At 40.0% G+C, this 15,527-nt stretch overlaps 1 protein-coding gene across 5 annotated transcripts in view; it reads right to left on the bottom strand.

The window, feature by feature from the left end:
• The window catches only part of TMEM164 (transmembrane protein 164), a 326,422-nt gene that overhangs the window by 155,033 nt on the left and 155,862 nt on the right, over positions 1 to 15,527 (bottom strand). For all 5 annotated transcript variants that reach the window (XM_080652989.1, XM_080652988.1, XM_080652987.1 and 2 more), the window contains one exon: positions 746 to 812. In XM_080652989.1, coding sequence (XP_080509115.1) covers positions 746 to 805 — 60 coding nt within the window. In that variant the 5' untranslated portion in view covers positions 806 to 812. The remainder of the gene's footprint in view (positions 1 to 745; positions 813 to 15,527) is intronic.

Genomic DNA, 15,527 nt, shown 5'->3' with positions numbered 1-15,527 from the left:
TAGGCAAAGCAGATAAGCTTTGAAACTCCCTAGCAGATTATCTTGGTTCAATGTGACTGAGTTCTCACTAGAGACCCTTAGAAACATCTGGAAGCCTCTGTTTAATGGGTGGGGTCCCCAGTCTCCCTTCTCTCTACCAAACCTCTCCAAAAGCTTCCGTAGGCTTTTTGGTCTGTCTTGATTCTGGCCAAAACCAGAAACTATTGCAAGCCTCAGAGTTCCACAAAATACTCCTATTTCCATCATGTTCCACTGATCCAAACAGGGCTGCATCAAACCTCAACATTAAATACAGTTGATCCTTGAACAACACAGGGGTTAGGGATGTGACCCCCCCATTCAGTCAAAAAATCCATGTATAACTTTTGACTCCCCAAAAACTTAACTAGTAGCCTCCTGAAGCCTAACCAATAACATAACCAGTCGATTAACACATATTTTGTATGTTTTATGTATAATATACTGTTTTCTTACCATAAAGTAAGCTAGAGAAAAGAAAATGTTATTAAAATCATAAGGAAAAGAAAATGCATTTACAGTACTTTACGTTATTTATTTTTTAAAATCCACATATAACTAAACCTGCACAGTTAAAACCTATGTTATTTAAAGGTAAAGTATATGTAGATATTATAACAGTCACATGTGCACATGAGCTAAGGATGAGGACAAGCAATGTATAATGAAGTAGTGAGCAAATGCTGCTTTGTATGTTGCTCATATGCTCCTAGAAGAAACTACTTACCAGCCGGGTATTTACCACAGGAAACAGCAAGGCCAGAAGAGCTCCATTCAACATGTGCATCTGTAGCCTGGAGGAGAAGAAAAGTAAAGTCTAGGTCACACACAGACTCTGATGGAGAGGCAGACAGGTTATGCCACACCATATGGTAGAGAACGTAAACAAGTGGCTCTCCATGTAAAAGAGCATTGGAGTTGACACATGTGCACTATAAATGAAAAGCTGCATATTTTGTATTAACTGAAATGTTCTGAAGAGCATCATCACTGCCTCAAAATCCCCCAAACACATTTGGAACATACTTTGGTTACAATACTTCATTACATGATGAGCTCTGTTCTTCTAAATCAGTGGTCGGCAAACTCATTAGTCAACAGAGCCAAATATCAACAGGACAACGATTGAAATTTCTTTTGAGAGCCAAATTTTTAAAACTTAAACTTCTTCTAATGCCACTTCTTCAAAATAGACTCGCCCAGGCCGTGGTATTTTGTGGAAGAGCCACACTCAAGGGGCCAAAGAGCCGCATGTGGCTCGCAAGCCCCAGTTTGCCGACCATGGTTCTAAATCATCCAGTCAGCCCCAATCAATAGCTTCAAATACTGCAGCTCAGACAGCATTAGAAAGGAAAGCTGCAGTGTCCAAGTGCTCTGTTATTACAGTAGAGACCTATCTACACTAATAAAAGAGAAACATGCAAATTGACTGTACCTCCGTGACACCCATCAGCCAATCAGGAGCAAGTATGCAAATTAACCCAACAAAGATGTTGGGTTAATTTGCATATACAGTCAGGGAGCAGCCGGGCGGGGTGCGACGCCTGCTATGAGGGGAGGGCGGGGCCGGAGGGAGCTACGGGAGCTGCGCTCTGGCTGGGACCAAAGACTTCAGGCTCCAGGGCGGCCGGGAGCGAGGACTTGCAGGCTCCCCAGCGGCCAGGAGCGAAGCCAGGGGAAGGAAGGTCTATTCTTGCACGAAACTTCATGCAATGGGCCTCTAGTTTCTTATAACAGGGTTGCTTATTTATGGGACCATGTCCAATTCTTTTCCCCAAATGGCAACCTGGGCATAAAAAAGCCAGTACAACCCAGAGAGCCAACTGCAGTGCTTTGCAAACTGTTCCCCCACCTTCTTAGAAACGCTTTTAGGGGCTGCTACCAGAGGTGGTGAGGGCAGAAATGGCAGCCTTCCAGGCTTCCTTTGATCTATTTTATATATTGGTATATCTGACTTAAAAGGAAGGGATGGCAGGGAGAAGGTGGTCACTTCAGCATTGTGTAGTGATAGTGCTTCCCAATAACAAACTTGTTAAAACACACACTAAAAATTCTTTATAATTGGAGAACAATCACGTCAGAAACAAACTTCACTTGCAAAGGGCTCTGAGGACAGATTTAAATAGCTTTCTCTATGATTACAAGCAAATGGTCCTTTACTACTAAGAGAGAAGTAAAGAATGACAGTCTGTTCCTCCTGAAGAAAAGCTGATTTGATGAGTCACACATAACCACCGCTGAGTCAACATGCCTTCTAGATCTCAAGTCTCTCCTTCTCACTCTCACTCTCTTCATCTCTTACACACACACTAACACAGTGGTCCTGAGATACTATGATTTCTCTTATACCAAGAATAGGAAAGCAGACCACACCTTGTAGACCCCTAGAACATTAGCTCTTCTCTTGGAGCTCACAGATGTGTGCCTAAGATTAACACAAGTTAAAAGTAGACCCAAGGGAATAGCACAGAAGTCCCAAGGCTGCTTTTCATTTCTCCCAGTGTGTTTCTTACTGTTCTTGTTGCCAATGCCAAAATGACAGTGATGATGCACACTTAACATATTCTAGGAAAGTATCTAATTAACTTCTTTACATAAACACCATTGCTTAATTTTTACAGCAATCTCATGAGATAGGTACAATTACTTTTCCCATTTTGTTGATGAGAAAACCAGATTCAAAGAAGCAAAGTGACCTAGTCAACACCACATTTAAGAGCCAAGATTCAAACCCAGGTTTATCTGACTCCAGTCTCCAAACTCTTATATCCCTCTCGCTACTTTCTATCAGAGCCTTCCTGAACCATACCTTGCAAAAATGACCTCTGGCAGAGAGTTGGGGATGCTCCTTTTTCCTTTTGGCTTCAGGGGGTCTCTCTACCACCTCCAACATCCACTGCCCAAAGCTTAATATTCTTTCAGGGAATGACCAAGAAAAGAATGCTCTTAAGTCATGGAAGGCCATCACAGTCCTATAGTTCACCAGGACTTAGCTTGGTCCATCAAAGGGAAGAAGCATATCAATACAATGACACTCCTAACTCTCCAGGCTGGCCAGGTCACCATGCTTTTACAACAGGGTCATGGGGATATTGCATGCTCTGAGAAACTTGACTGATGAAAACTATGGCTCAAGCCTCAGTGCCTAAACCAGGGGTCATTAACAGTCATTCCAGGCCTCAGGTGAAGTAGAGTCTGGCCTAAGTCTGCCCCTCCTATGTGACAGCCACAGCATAACTCTCTGTATAATGTAATCAGCATAAGGGACAGTGGTGTCAGGCTTTGCCATTTGCCTTAAATGCTGGCATTTACACAAGGCCAATTAAAAATTGGGGCACCAAATGTTGAATCTTGAGGATGATGAAATTGGACTGTGGAAGGCCAAAGATAAAGAAGATAAAACCAACATCAAGATTTAAAAAACTGATAAATTTCCTAGATATAGACAGGATTTGTTCTGAGTCCTCAAAATTCAGTTTCACAAGTTACATACATGCTAAAGAATTATCCATAACACATAAAAAGATCTTGCATATCAATAATTACAAAATATCTAACATGTATTGAGCATTTCAATATGCCAATCACTGGGCTAATTATTCAAATACATCATCTCATTTAATCCTCACAGGTTTTATTATAATCATCTTCTTCAATTGCATAGCTGAGATAACCAAAGTACTAAGCGATTAAGTGACTTGCCCAGGATCTCACAGATAATAAGTGGCAGAAGGAGAAGTCATACACAGGTTTCCTCAAGTTTAAAGCCTATGTTTTGGCCACTGTACCCTGCTTCAAATCCATGACATGATCATTACACCTCTTCAGAGTGTATGTGTGTGTGTGTGTGTGTGTGTGTGTGTGAGAGAGAGAGAGAGAGAGAGAGAGAGAGAGAGAGAGCATTAGTGAGTGTATCAGACTGCAAGCCACGTAGGAAAAAAATTCTGGGATGCCAGTGGGGCAGGGACGGTCATGCTGAAAGGCACTAGAACCCCTTGTGTCTTTTGTGGTAAAACTGTCCCAGTTACACAGTGCAACTGCCCTCTACTGACCCAGGGCACAGTCTAACAGGTAAGCAACTGACCACATCAGAGGCCAAGGCTTTTTTTTTTTTTAAATATATTTTTTTATTGGTATTTTACAGAGAGGAAGGGAGAGGGATAGAGAGCCAGAAACATCGATGAGAGAGAAACATCGATCAGCTGCCTCCTGCACACCCCCTACTGGGGATGTGCCCGCAACCAAGGTACATGCCCTTGACCGGAATCGAACCCGGGACCCTTCGGTCCGCAGGCCGACGCTCTATCCACTGAGCCAAACCGGTTTCGGCCAGAGGCCAAGGCTTTTGATTTCACTTTATACCCACCTCCAGCCTGACACCCACATTTCTACTGGGTATGCGAAATGGATAATGGGCCACTAGAAGGTCCTGTGAGAGTTTCCTCATCTGCACAATGGAAACATAATAGTACCAACTCGAGATTATTATAAAGAGTCAATATGTATAAAGTGCTCAGAAAAGTACATGGTACATAGTAAGACACATGGTACATAGTAAGACAGAATCACTTACTGGCCTAGTGACTCTGAACAAGTCACTTAAAATATGTGTGACAGTTTCCTCAATCTTAAAATGGGTCTAATAACAGTACTTGGCTGAAATGGTTGCTGGGAGAATTTAATGAGATATGGTTACATAAAGTGATCAGCATAGTGGCTAGGCATAGTATGCATTTAATACATGATAGCTATTCTTATCCTTAATAAAGTAATGTATATAAATGTCACATTATTATTCATAACCACAAATAAAGCTGTTAAAACCTTCAGTGATTATTTATATTTCAATTTAGCACTTGATTACAACCAAGAACCAAAAGATACGGAATACATGACAAATTGTATGAGTGGCTACAAAGGCAAATCCATAGAGAAGAATTCTCAAAGGAAATTATATAATACTAGAGGCCCAGTGCATGCTGTGCACTGGTGAGGTCCCTCGGCCTGGCCTGCAGGGATTGGGCAGAAACCGGCTCTCTGACATTTCCTGAGGAGTACCAGATTGTGAGAGGGTGGTTCTTGGGTGGTGCACCCTGGAATCAGACTCCCTCCTCTCTGGGTCCGGGGTGCAGTTGAAGCAGATTCAGGGCCGACAGTGCCCCAGCAGCAACCTAACCCATGGCCAATTCCGCAGAAATCAGGCTCCCTCCTCTACTGGTTGGAGCGTATGCCCCCTGGTGGACATTGTGCATCATAGCTACCAGGTGAACAGTCAAACAATAGGATGGTAGCTTAGGCTTTTATATATATAGATTATAAACTGCACAAAAATAAAATACAATGTATCAAAAAGGATGAAATGTTTAATTCTTACATTAGAAAAAAAGGAATTGTCTCAAATCAGGAATCAGGTCTCAAATCTTAACTTCCACCTTAAGAATCCACAAAAAAAAGAGAGCAAATTAACCCAAAGCAAGCAGAAGAAATGAAATAAAGGTAAGGATGAAACCAAAGAAATTAAAAACAAAAACAATAGAGAGTATCAATAAAACAGTTTGTCTTTAAAAAAATCAAAACATTTGATAAAACTCTAGACAGAATAACATGAAGAAAAAGAGAGAAGAAAAAAAGTACCAATATCAGAAGGGAAAGAAGGGATATCACTACAGACCCCCAGGAAATTAAAGGAATAATAAGTGGGATACTATGAAGATTTCTATGCACATAAAATTTGAGAACTTAAATAAAATGGAAAATTTCCACTGAAATCACAAATTACCAAAACTCACGCTAGATAAAGAATATAACCTGATTACAGAAATTACAGAAATAGAATTCATACTTAAAATATTCTAAAGAAATCCACAGACCTAGATGGTTTCAGTGATCAATTCTGTCAAATCTTTATAAAATGTCCAGGAAAGAAAAGAGAGGGAAACATTTCTCAACTCCTTTTATGAGACTATTACTAACCAGATACCAAAACCACACAAAGAATGTATCAACAAAGGAGGGGAAGAAAGAAAACTAAGACTAATCTAATACCCCTCATGAATGCAGACACAAAAATCCTCAATAAAATGTTAAATATAATAAAATATAAAAATAATAAATACTCCATCACCATGTGGCATTTGTCCTGGTAATAAAATGTTGATTCAATATTTGAAATTAAATTAGTAAAATCCCTCAAATTAACAGTTTAAAGAAAAAAAAGTACATAATCATATTAATTGATATAAAAAAGACATTTCTCAAAATTCAACATCAATTCATGTTAAAAATATCAACAAACTAGAAATAGTAGGGAATGTCCTCAACCTGATAAAGGGTATCTAAAAAGTATTACTTGCCCACACCTCATACTTAATGATGAAAGCCATACCACGTTCAAAAATTGAAAATCTCTACATAGGAATGATGTCAACTCTTACCAAAATGATCTGAAGATTCAATGCAATTATGATCAAAATCCCATCAAGATATTTTGTAGATACAGTAAACCAATTCCAAAATGTATTTGGAAGGGTAAGGAAAGTATAAGAACTAAAATTATTTCAAAAATGAGGAAGAAAGATGAAGAAATCACACTACCTGTTTATAAGGTTTACAATGTAAAGTTACAGCAATCAAAACAATGCAATACTTACTGGCCAAGAAAAGATATTGAGCAATGAAACAGAATAGTCCAAAAAGAAATCCTCACTGATATAAGTCATTTGACTTTTCACAATAGTGGAAAAGCAATTCATGGAGAAGGCACAGCCTTTTCAAAGAATTGTATTAGAACAATTGGACATTATATGTAATACTAGAGGCCCAGTGCATGAAATTCGTGCATGGAGGTGGGTCCCTCAGCCTGGCCTGCACCCTCTCCAATCTGGGTTCCCTCTCGCAATCCAGAACCACTGGCTCCTAAGAGCTCACCTGCCTGCCTGCCTGATGCCCCTAACTGCTCTCCTGCCTTCCTGATGCCCCTAACTACTCCCCTGCCAGCCTAATGGCCCTAACTTCTCTCCCCACCTTGTCTGATCCCCCTAACTGCCTATATGCTCTCCCCTCCTGGCCTGATCCCCCTAACTGCCTAACTGCACTCCCCTCCTGGCCTGATGCCCCTAACTGCCTATCTGGCTCCCCTCCTGGCCTAAACCCCATAACTGCCCATCTGCTCTCCCTTCCTCTCTGCACCTTCAGACCCTGGCACAGGAGTGCTGAGAGCTCTCCACTGAGGCCACGCCCCCACCCTGACACCACCCTACGGGCTGAGTGGTGCCGCGGGCCTGTGCGTGCCTCCATCAGAGGGGGGGCCGCCCCTGTCTTAATGCCCCCCTCCAGGCCAGGCGGCGCAGGCCTGTGCATGCCTCTGCTGGGGACAGAAGTCCCTGCCCCCATCCCCGCCCACCAGCTCCTGCCTGCGCATGCCTCCATCAGGAGCAGCCTCTGCCTCCGAGGCAGCATGAAGTTAACGCTGGGCAGGTCTGCATGTGCCTGAGGTGGGGGCGGAAGTCCCCATCCCCATCCCCACCCACCAGCTCCTGTGCACGCACAGCCTATTGATGGTTGTGACTGGGACACCATTAGGACCAATTAGCATATTACCTCTTTATTATATAGATAATGCACTTAACCTAAACATAATGACTTATATAAAAGCTAAGTTATAAGTCTAAATAGAAAATGTAAAATTATAAAACATTTAGAAAAAAACATGGGAGAAAGTCTGCATAACCTTTAGTTAGGCAAATAGTTCTTAAACATGACACCAAAAACACAGCAGCTCCTCGAATAATGTTGTTTCATTACATTGATGTGATACCATAGAAACTTAAGTTGTGTTTGTACCAATTAGCCCACAGTAAAATTCATTTCATTATACATTGTTTCACCTAAAGTCACAGAACTATAGATGATGTTAAGTGAGGACTTGCTGTATATTTTTTAAATGATAAATTAAACTTAATCAGAATTTTAAAATTTTGCTCTGTGAAAGATACTTTGAAGAAAATGAAAAGACAAGCTATAGAATGGGAGAAATTATTTGCAAATCACATATCTAAAAGAGGACTTTTATCCAGAATATATAAGTAACACTCACATTCAACAATAAGAAAATAAACAACACAATTAAAAATGGGTTAGAAAACTTAAACAGACCCCTCATTTTATATATATATATATATATATATATACATATATATATATATATATATATGTGTGTGTGTGTGTGTGTGTGTGTGTGTGTGTGCTTACTTGCCACCATATATATATATATATATATATATATATATATATATATATATATATAGTGGCAAATAAGCACATAGAAAGATATTCCACACTATTAGGAAAATGCAAAATAAAACCACTATAAGGTACAACTTCTCACAAATTAGAATTGATAAAATAAAAATAATAACAATAACAAATGTTGGAGAGACTATGGAGAAATTGGAACTCTCATATTACATTGTTGGAAATGTGAAAACAATTGGGAAGTTTCTTCTAAATCTTCTTAAAAGTTTTAAAAGTAAAAAATACCCTTATCGTATGACCCAATAATCCTGCTCCTGGATATTTACCCTACTGAGATAAAAACTAAGGTTTACACAAAAACATTTACACTGATGTTCACAGCAATCCTATTCATAGTAGCCAAGTCGGGAATCAGCCAAGATGCCCTTCAATAGGTGAACGAATAAACAAACTGTGGTACATAAATATCATGGAAAGCCACTCAGCAATAAAAATGAACAATTAATCCATGTAACAACCTGAATAAATCTCAAAGGCATTATGCCAAGTTAACAAAGCCAAATTCAACAGGTTTCATTTAGATGGCATTTCCTAAACAACAAAACTATAGTGACATACAACCAACTAGTGGTTGCTAGTGATTAGGGATATGGGAAGGTGTCCCTCCAAAGAGACAGCATGAAGAGTTTTTACAAGCGATGGAACTATTCTATACCCTGATTTTGATGATAGTTACATTAAACTGCTCTGGGATCATGTTCACAGCTGCCAGCCACTGCAGAGCAGCTTACATGCAGCTTGCAGAGGCCAGAGTGGGCAACAAAACCCTGTACTCCAAAAACTAGGGATCTCTGTCTCTCCAAATGCTGCTTCTGATCACAAAAGTTACTGGCACAGAAACAGGCAGTCATTGTTGCACACACACTGCATTGTTAAAAGCTCCTCCCTATCAAGTTGATGTGAATTTTAGGGGATGTAAAGGACAAACACATCCCCCCCCCACCATTCATTGTTCTATTTTCCCCCTTTTAGGAGCTAGAAATTAAAGATTAGGACATTCAAGAGAAACCAAGATGGCGGCATAGGTAAACACCTAAACTGCTGCCTCGCACAACAATTTCAAAACTACAACTAAAAGACAGAACGGACACCATCCAGAACCACAGGAAAGCAGGCTGAGTGAAAATTCTACAACTAGAAGGAAGGAGAAAAGCTCACAGAGAATTGGAGGTACGGCAAAGGGGCTTTGTGCGCGCAGAGAGGAAGGGCGGCTGAGAGCTTGGCTGACTTCCTCTGGAGGAAGGGGGAAGGAAGCCTCGGACCGCGAGCTGGGAAAGGCAGAAGTCTGAAGGCGCACACGGGCCAGTGCGCACAAAGGCTGCGGAGGTAGCCATAGGCTTTCCCTAGTGAAAGGGAGTCAGAGGATCCTGACTGAGCCCCAGTTCTGACTGCAGTGAACCCCGGTTCCAGGCGAGCCCCTGGGGACCCACGCTCTTGTAGGGGGAGTCTGGACTCTCGGGCGGAGACTCAGGAGCCGGGGAAGGCGGAGGACTGAAAGTGCGCACACGCGCCGCGCCGGTGCGCACAAAGGCTGCGGGGGTCGCCACAGGCTTTCCCTAGTGGAGGGGAGTCAGAGGATTCTGACTGCACCGAGCCCCAGTTCTGACTGCACTGAACCCCAGTTCCAGGCAAGCCCCTGGGGACCCACGCTCTTGTGGGGGGAGTCTGGACTCTCAGGCGGAGACTCGAGCTGGGGAAGGCGGAGGACTGAAAGCGCACATGCGCGCAGGGGCGGGGCTGACAGGAAGCCAAGACTGAGACTCCACCCCATCCAAGCTGAGCACAGAGGCTATTGCAATTTGGCAAGTCTAATCCTATAAGGCTGTCTCCAGCACCGGGCTTCTCCCAGCATAGACACAGCTGATCCTTACAGCCAACTGGCCTGGAGGTCAATTCTTCCCAGTGATACCAACAACAATAAAGACTTAATTACAACAAGGCTGTACACACAGTCCACAAAGGGGTGCACCAAGAGTGTCCACCTCAGGTTAACTGGGGAAGCAGACCCACTGGGCCATATTGGAAACCTAGCACAAATATCTACCTTACCAACTCAGGGATTCAGTGAAAATGCGGGGTCAAAGAATCAGATCACAAACGAAAGAAATGGAGGAAAACAAACGACTGGATATAGAATTCAAAACCACCGTTATAAGACTTTTTAAGAATATCCTAGAAAAGGCCGATAAATATAACGAGACCCTCGAAGATATGAAAAAGGACCAACTAGAAATTAAACATACACTGACTGAAATAAAAAATATTATACAGAGACCCAGAAACAGAATAGAGGAACACAAGAATCAAGTCAAAGAATTGAAATACAAAGAAGCAAAAAACACTCAACCGAAAAAGCAAAAAGCAAAAAAAAAAATCCAAAAAGTTGAAGATAATGTAAGAAGACTCTGGGACAACTTCAAGCGTACCAACATCAGAATTATGGGGGTGCCAGAAGAAGAGAGAGAGCAAGATACTGAAAACCTATTTGAAGAAATAATGACCGAAAACTTCCCCCACCTGGTGAAAGAAATAGACTTACAAGTCCAGGAAGCCCACAGAACCCCAAACAAAAGGAATCCAAAGAGGACCACACCAAGACACATCATAATTAAAATGCCAAGAGCAAAAGACAAAGAGAGAATATTAAAAGCAGCAAGAGAAAAACAGTTAATTACCTACAAGGGAGCACCCATACGACTGTCAGCTGACTTCTCAACAGAAACTATGCAGGCCAGACGGGAGTGGCAAGAAATTTTCAATGTGATGAATAGCAAGAACCTACAACCAAGATTACTCTACCCAGCAAAGCTATCATTCAGAATTGAAGGGCAGATAAAGAGCTTCACAGATAAGAAAAAGCTGAAGGAGTTCATCACCACCAAACCAGTACTATATGAAATGCTGAAAGGTATTCTTAAAGAAGAGGAAGAAGAAAAAAGTAAAGAGAAAAAATTATGAACAACAAATACATATCTATCAACAAGCCAACCTAAAAATCAAGTGAATTAAAAACCTGAGGAGCAGAATAATCTGGTGAATATAATAGAATCAGGGGCATAGAAAGGGAGTGGGCTGATAATTCTCAGGGGGAAAGGGGTATGGGGGGGTTCATGAAGAGAATGGACAAAAATCATACACCTATGGATGAGGACAGTGGGGGGGAGGTAAGGGCAGAAGGTGGGGTGGGAAAGGGGTGGAGGGGAGCTATGGGGGGAAAAAGGAGAAATAATTGTAATAATCTGAATAAAGATTTATTTAAAAAAAAAAAATAAATAAATAAATAAATAAAGATTAGGACATTCAAAAGCACCTGCATATATAGGGGAAATAAGAAAATCACTGTTCATGCTGAGGTAGGCTCATAAAAAACCTGAGAAGACCTTAAATTTACACTTCAGACTGATACTTTGCTTGGAGACAGCCTACAACAACAAAACAAAAAACAGTAAACCCTGGGAAATGGGGAAAATCTGACTTCCAGAGTCAGCACATGAGTAGATTCAAAGTTCCAGTTCTCAACAACAACAAAAATCACAAGGCATACAGGAACTAGAAACATATCCCTCATTGAAAAGGAAACAAAAAATAAACCAACAGAAACTGTCACAAAGAATGACCAGATTTAAAAACAACTGACTGATAAATGCTCAACGAACTAAAGGAAGACATCGAGAAAATCAAGAAAATGATACATGAACAAAATGGAAATGTTAATAAAGAAATTTAAAACCTAAAAAAGAAATAAAAAAGAAACTCTAGAGCTGAAAAGTAAAATTACAGAAATGAAAAATTCACTAGAGGAATCCAAAGGCAGCTTTCAGCAGGCAGCAGAAACAATCCATGAAGCTGAAGATAGGACAACTGAAATATTAAGTCTGAGGAACAGAAAGAAAAGATTGAGGAAAAGTGAAGAGAGCCTATGGAACCTGTGGGACACTGTTAAAAGGACCAATATATGCATTGTAGGAGTCCTATAAGAAGGAAAAAGAGAGAAAGGGCAGAGAGATTAGTTGAAAAAATAATGACCAAGAATTTTCCAAATTTGATGAAAGACATAGCTGTAAATGTCCAAGAAACATCCAAGTATGATAAACTCAGAAATCCATACCACAACACATTATAACCATATTGTCAAAGGTCAAAGACAAAGATTATTGAAAACACCAAAGAAAGACGTGACTCATCATATACCAATAACCTCCAATAACATTATCAGCAGCTTTCTCATCAGAAACTTTGGAGGAAGGGGCATAGAGCCAATATAATTAAAAATGCTTAAAGAAAAAAAAAAATCTCTCAACCAACTAGTCTACATCCAGCAAAACAAACCTTCACAACTGACACAGAAATTAAGACATTTTCAGAAAAACAAAAACTGAGGAGTTTTACTAATGACTAGACTTGCCCTACAAGATATGCTAAAAGGAGTCCTGCAGTTTGAATAAAAGTGCACTAGATAGTAATGAAAAGTCATATGAAGCAATAAAGATCTTAGTAACAATAAATACATGGGCAATTATAAAAGCTACTATTACTGTAATAGTTTATAACTCAACTTTTTGTTTTCTACATGATTTAAGAGTTTAATAAATTTCAAAAACCAAAATTATTAGTCTAAATCCAGTATTATTGTAATTTTGGTTTGTAACTCCATGTTTTGTTTTCTACATAATTTAAGTGACTAATTAATTTAAAATAATTACTTTAAACTGGGGGCACATCTTACCTAATAATAGACAAACATGTAAATTGACTGTACCTCTGCTATGCCCACCAGCCAATCAGGAGTGATATGCAAATTAACCCAACAAAGATGACGGTTAATTTGCATACACAGGTGCTGAGTGCCGGGAGCAGGCGGGACACTTGCGTTGTCAGCATGGTGATGACGCAGGCGTTCTGCCCCACCCCCGGTTTCTCAGGGCTTCTGGGCAGCATGGGAAGGTGGGGCCAGAGCAGAAAGAGGCAGCTCCGGGGCTGGAGTGGAAAGGTGGTGCTGGCAGCCAGGGAAAGGAAGGCCCATTCTTTCACGAATCTTCATGCATCGGGCTTCTAGTAATATATAAGATGTAATTTTGTAACATCAATAACTGAAAGGGGTGGAGATGAAGCTGTAGATGATCAAAGTTTTTGAATGTTATTGAAATTAAGCTAATAAAAATTCTAAGTAAAATGTTATAGTTTTAGATTGTTACATGGAACCCCTATGATAACCACAAAGAAAATAGTTATAAAATATACACAAAATGAAATAATATAATTAAATTATTACACTACCAAACCATCAACAAAACACAAAAGAAGACAACAATGTATAGGTCAAAGAAGTTATAAAACAGATGAAAAACAAGTAGCAAAATAGAAGTCTTTTCTTGTCAGTAATTATTTTAAATGTAAATGGATTAACCTCTCCATTTGAAAGACAAAGATTAGCCAAATGGAATTTTAAAAAAACATGATCCAACTATACACTATGTACAAGAGACCTCATTAGATTCAAAGACACAAATAGGATGAAAGTGAAAGGATGAAAAAGATATTCCATGCAAATAGTAACCAAAAGAGAACAGGGATGGCTATACTAACATCTTACAAAACAGACCATACAGGCATTCCTCAGAGATACTGCAGGTTCAGTTCCAGACCAACCCAATAATGCAAATATCACAGTAAAGTGAGTTGCATAAATATTTTTGCTTCCTAGTGCATATAAAATTATATTTACACTACACTATAGTCTGTTAATTGTGCAATAGCATTATGTCTAAAAATTGTATATACCTTAATTTAAAAATACCTTGTTGCTAACAAATGCTAACCATTCTGTTATCTTCAATGAGTCATGATCTTTTTGCTGGTAGAGGGTCTCGTCTTTATGTTCATTGCTGCTGACTGATAAGGGTTGTGGTTACCGAAGGTTGCAGAGATTGAGGCAATTTCTTAAAAGAACACAAAGATCACATTTGGCACATCGATTGACACTTTCTTTCACAAATGATTTCTGTGAAGCATAAGATGCTGTTTGATAGGATTTTACCCCCAGTAGTACTTCCTTCAAAATTGAAGTCAATCTTCTGAAACCCTGCTGCTGCTTTATCAACTAAATTTATGTAATATTCTAAATCCTCTGTTGTCATTTTAAGTCTTCACAGCATATCCACCAGGATTAAATTCCACTTCAAGAAACTGGTTTCTTTACTCATTCTCAAGTAGCAACTCCTCATCTAGTAAAGCTCTGCTATAATATTGCAGCAATTCAGTCAGATCTTCAGGCTCTACTTCTAATTCTAATTCTATTTCCACCACACCTACAGTTACTTCCTCCACTGAAGTTTTGAACACCTCAAAGTAATCTATGGGATTTGGAATCAACTTCTTTCAAACTCCCGTTAATGTTGAAATTTTTAACGCTTCCCATGAATCATGAATGTTCTTAATGGCATCTAGAATGGTGAATCCTTTCAAAAGGTTTTCAATTAATTTTGCCCAGATCCATTAGAGGAATGACTATATATGGCAGCTATAGCCTTAAAAATGTATCTCTTAAAAAATAAGCCTTGAAAATTACTCCTTGATCCATGGGCTGCAGAATGGATATTGTATTAGTGGGCATAAAAACATTACTCTCATTGTACACTCCATCAGCACTCTTGAGTGACCAGGTACATTGTCAGTGCACAGTAATATTTTGAAAGGAATATTTTCTTCTAAGCAGTAGATCTCAAGAGTGGGCTTAAAATGTTCAGTAACCATGTTGTAAATAGATGTGCTGTCCTCCAGGCTTTGTTGTTCCATTTGTAGAGCACAGGCAGAGTAGATTTAGCATCATTCTTAAGGGCCCTAGGGTTTTTGGAATGGTACATGAGCACCTGCCTCAACTTAAAGTCACCATTGCCCTAGTCCCCAGCAAGAGCTTCAGCCTGTCCTGTGAAGCTCTGAAGCCAGGCATTGACTCCTCTCTAGCTATGAACATCCTCAATGGCATCTTTTTCCAATCTAAGGCTGTTTTGCTACATTGAATATCTGTTGTTTAGTGTAGCCACCTTCATTAATTATCTTAGCTAGGTCTTCTGGATAATTTGCTCCAGCTTCTACATTAGCACTTGCTGTTCACCTTGAATTTTATGTTATGGAGATGGCTTCTTTCCTTAAACCTAACAAACCAACCTCTGCTGGCTTCATACTTTTCTTCTGCA

This window comes from Plecotus auritus, assembly GCF_963455305.1.
Source record: "Plecotus auritus genome assembly, chromosome: X".
Lineage (NCBI taxonomy): Eukaryota > Metazoa > Chordata > Mammalia > Chiroptera > Vespertilionidae > Plecotus > Plecotus auritus.
This window is presented reverse-complemented; position numbering and strand designations above follow the sequence as displayed.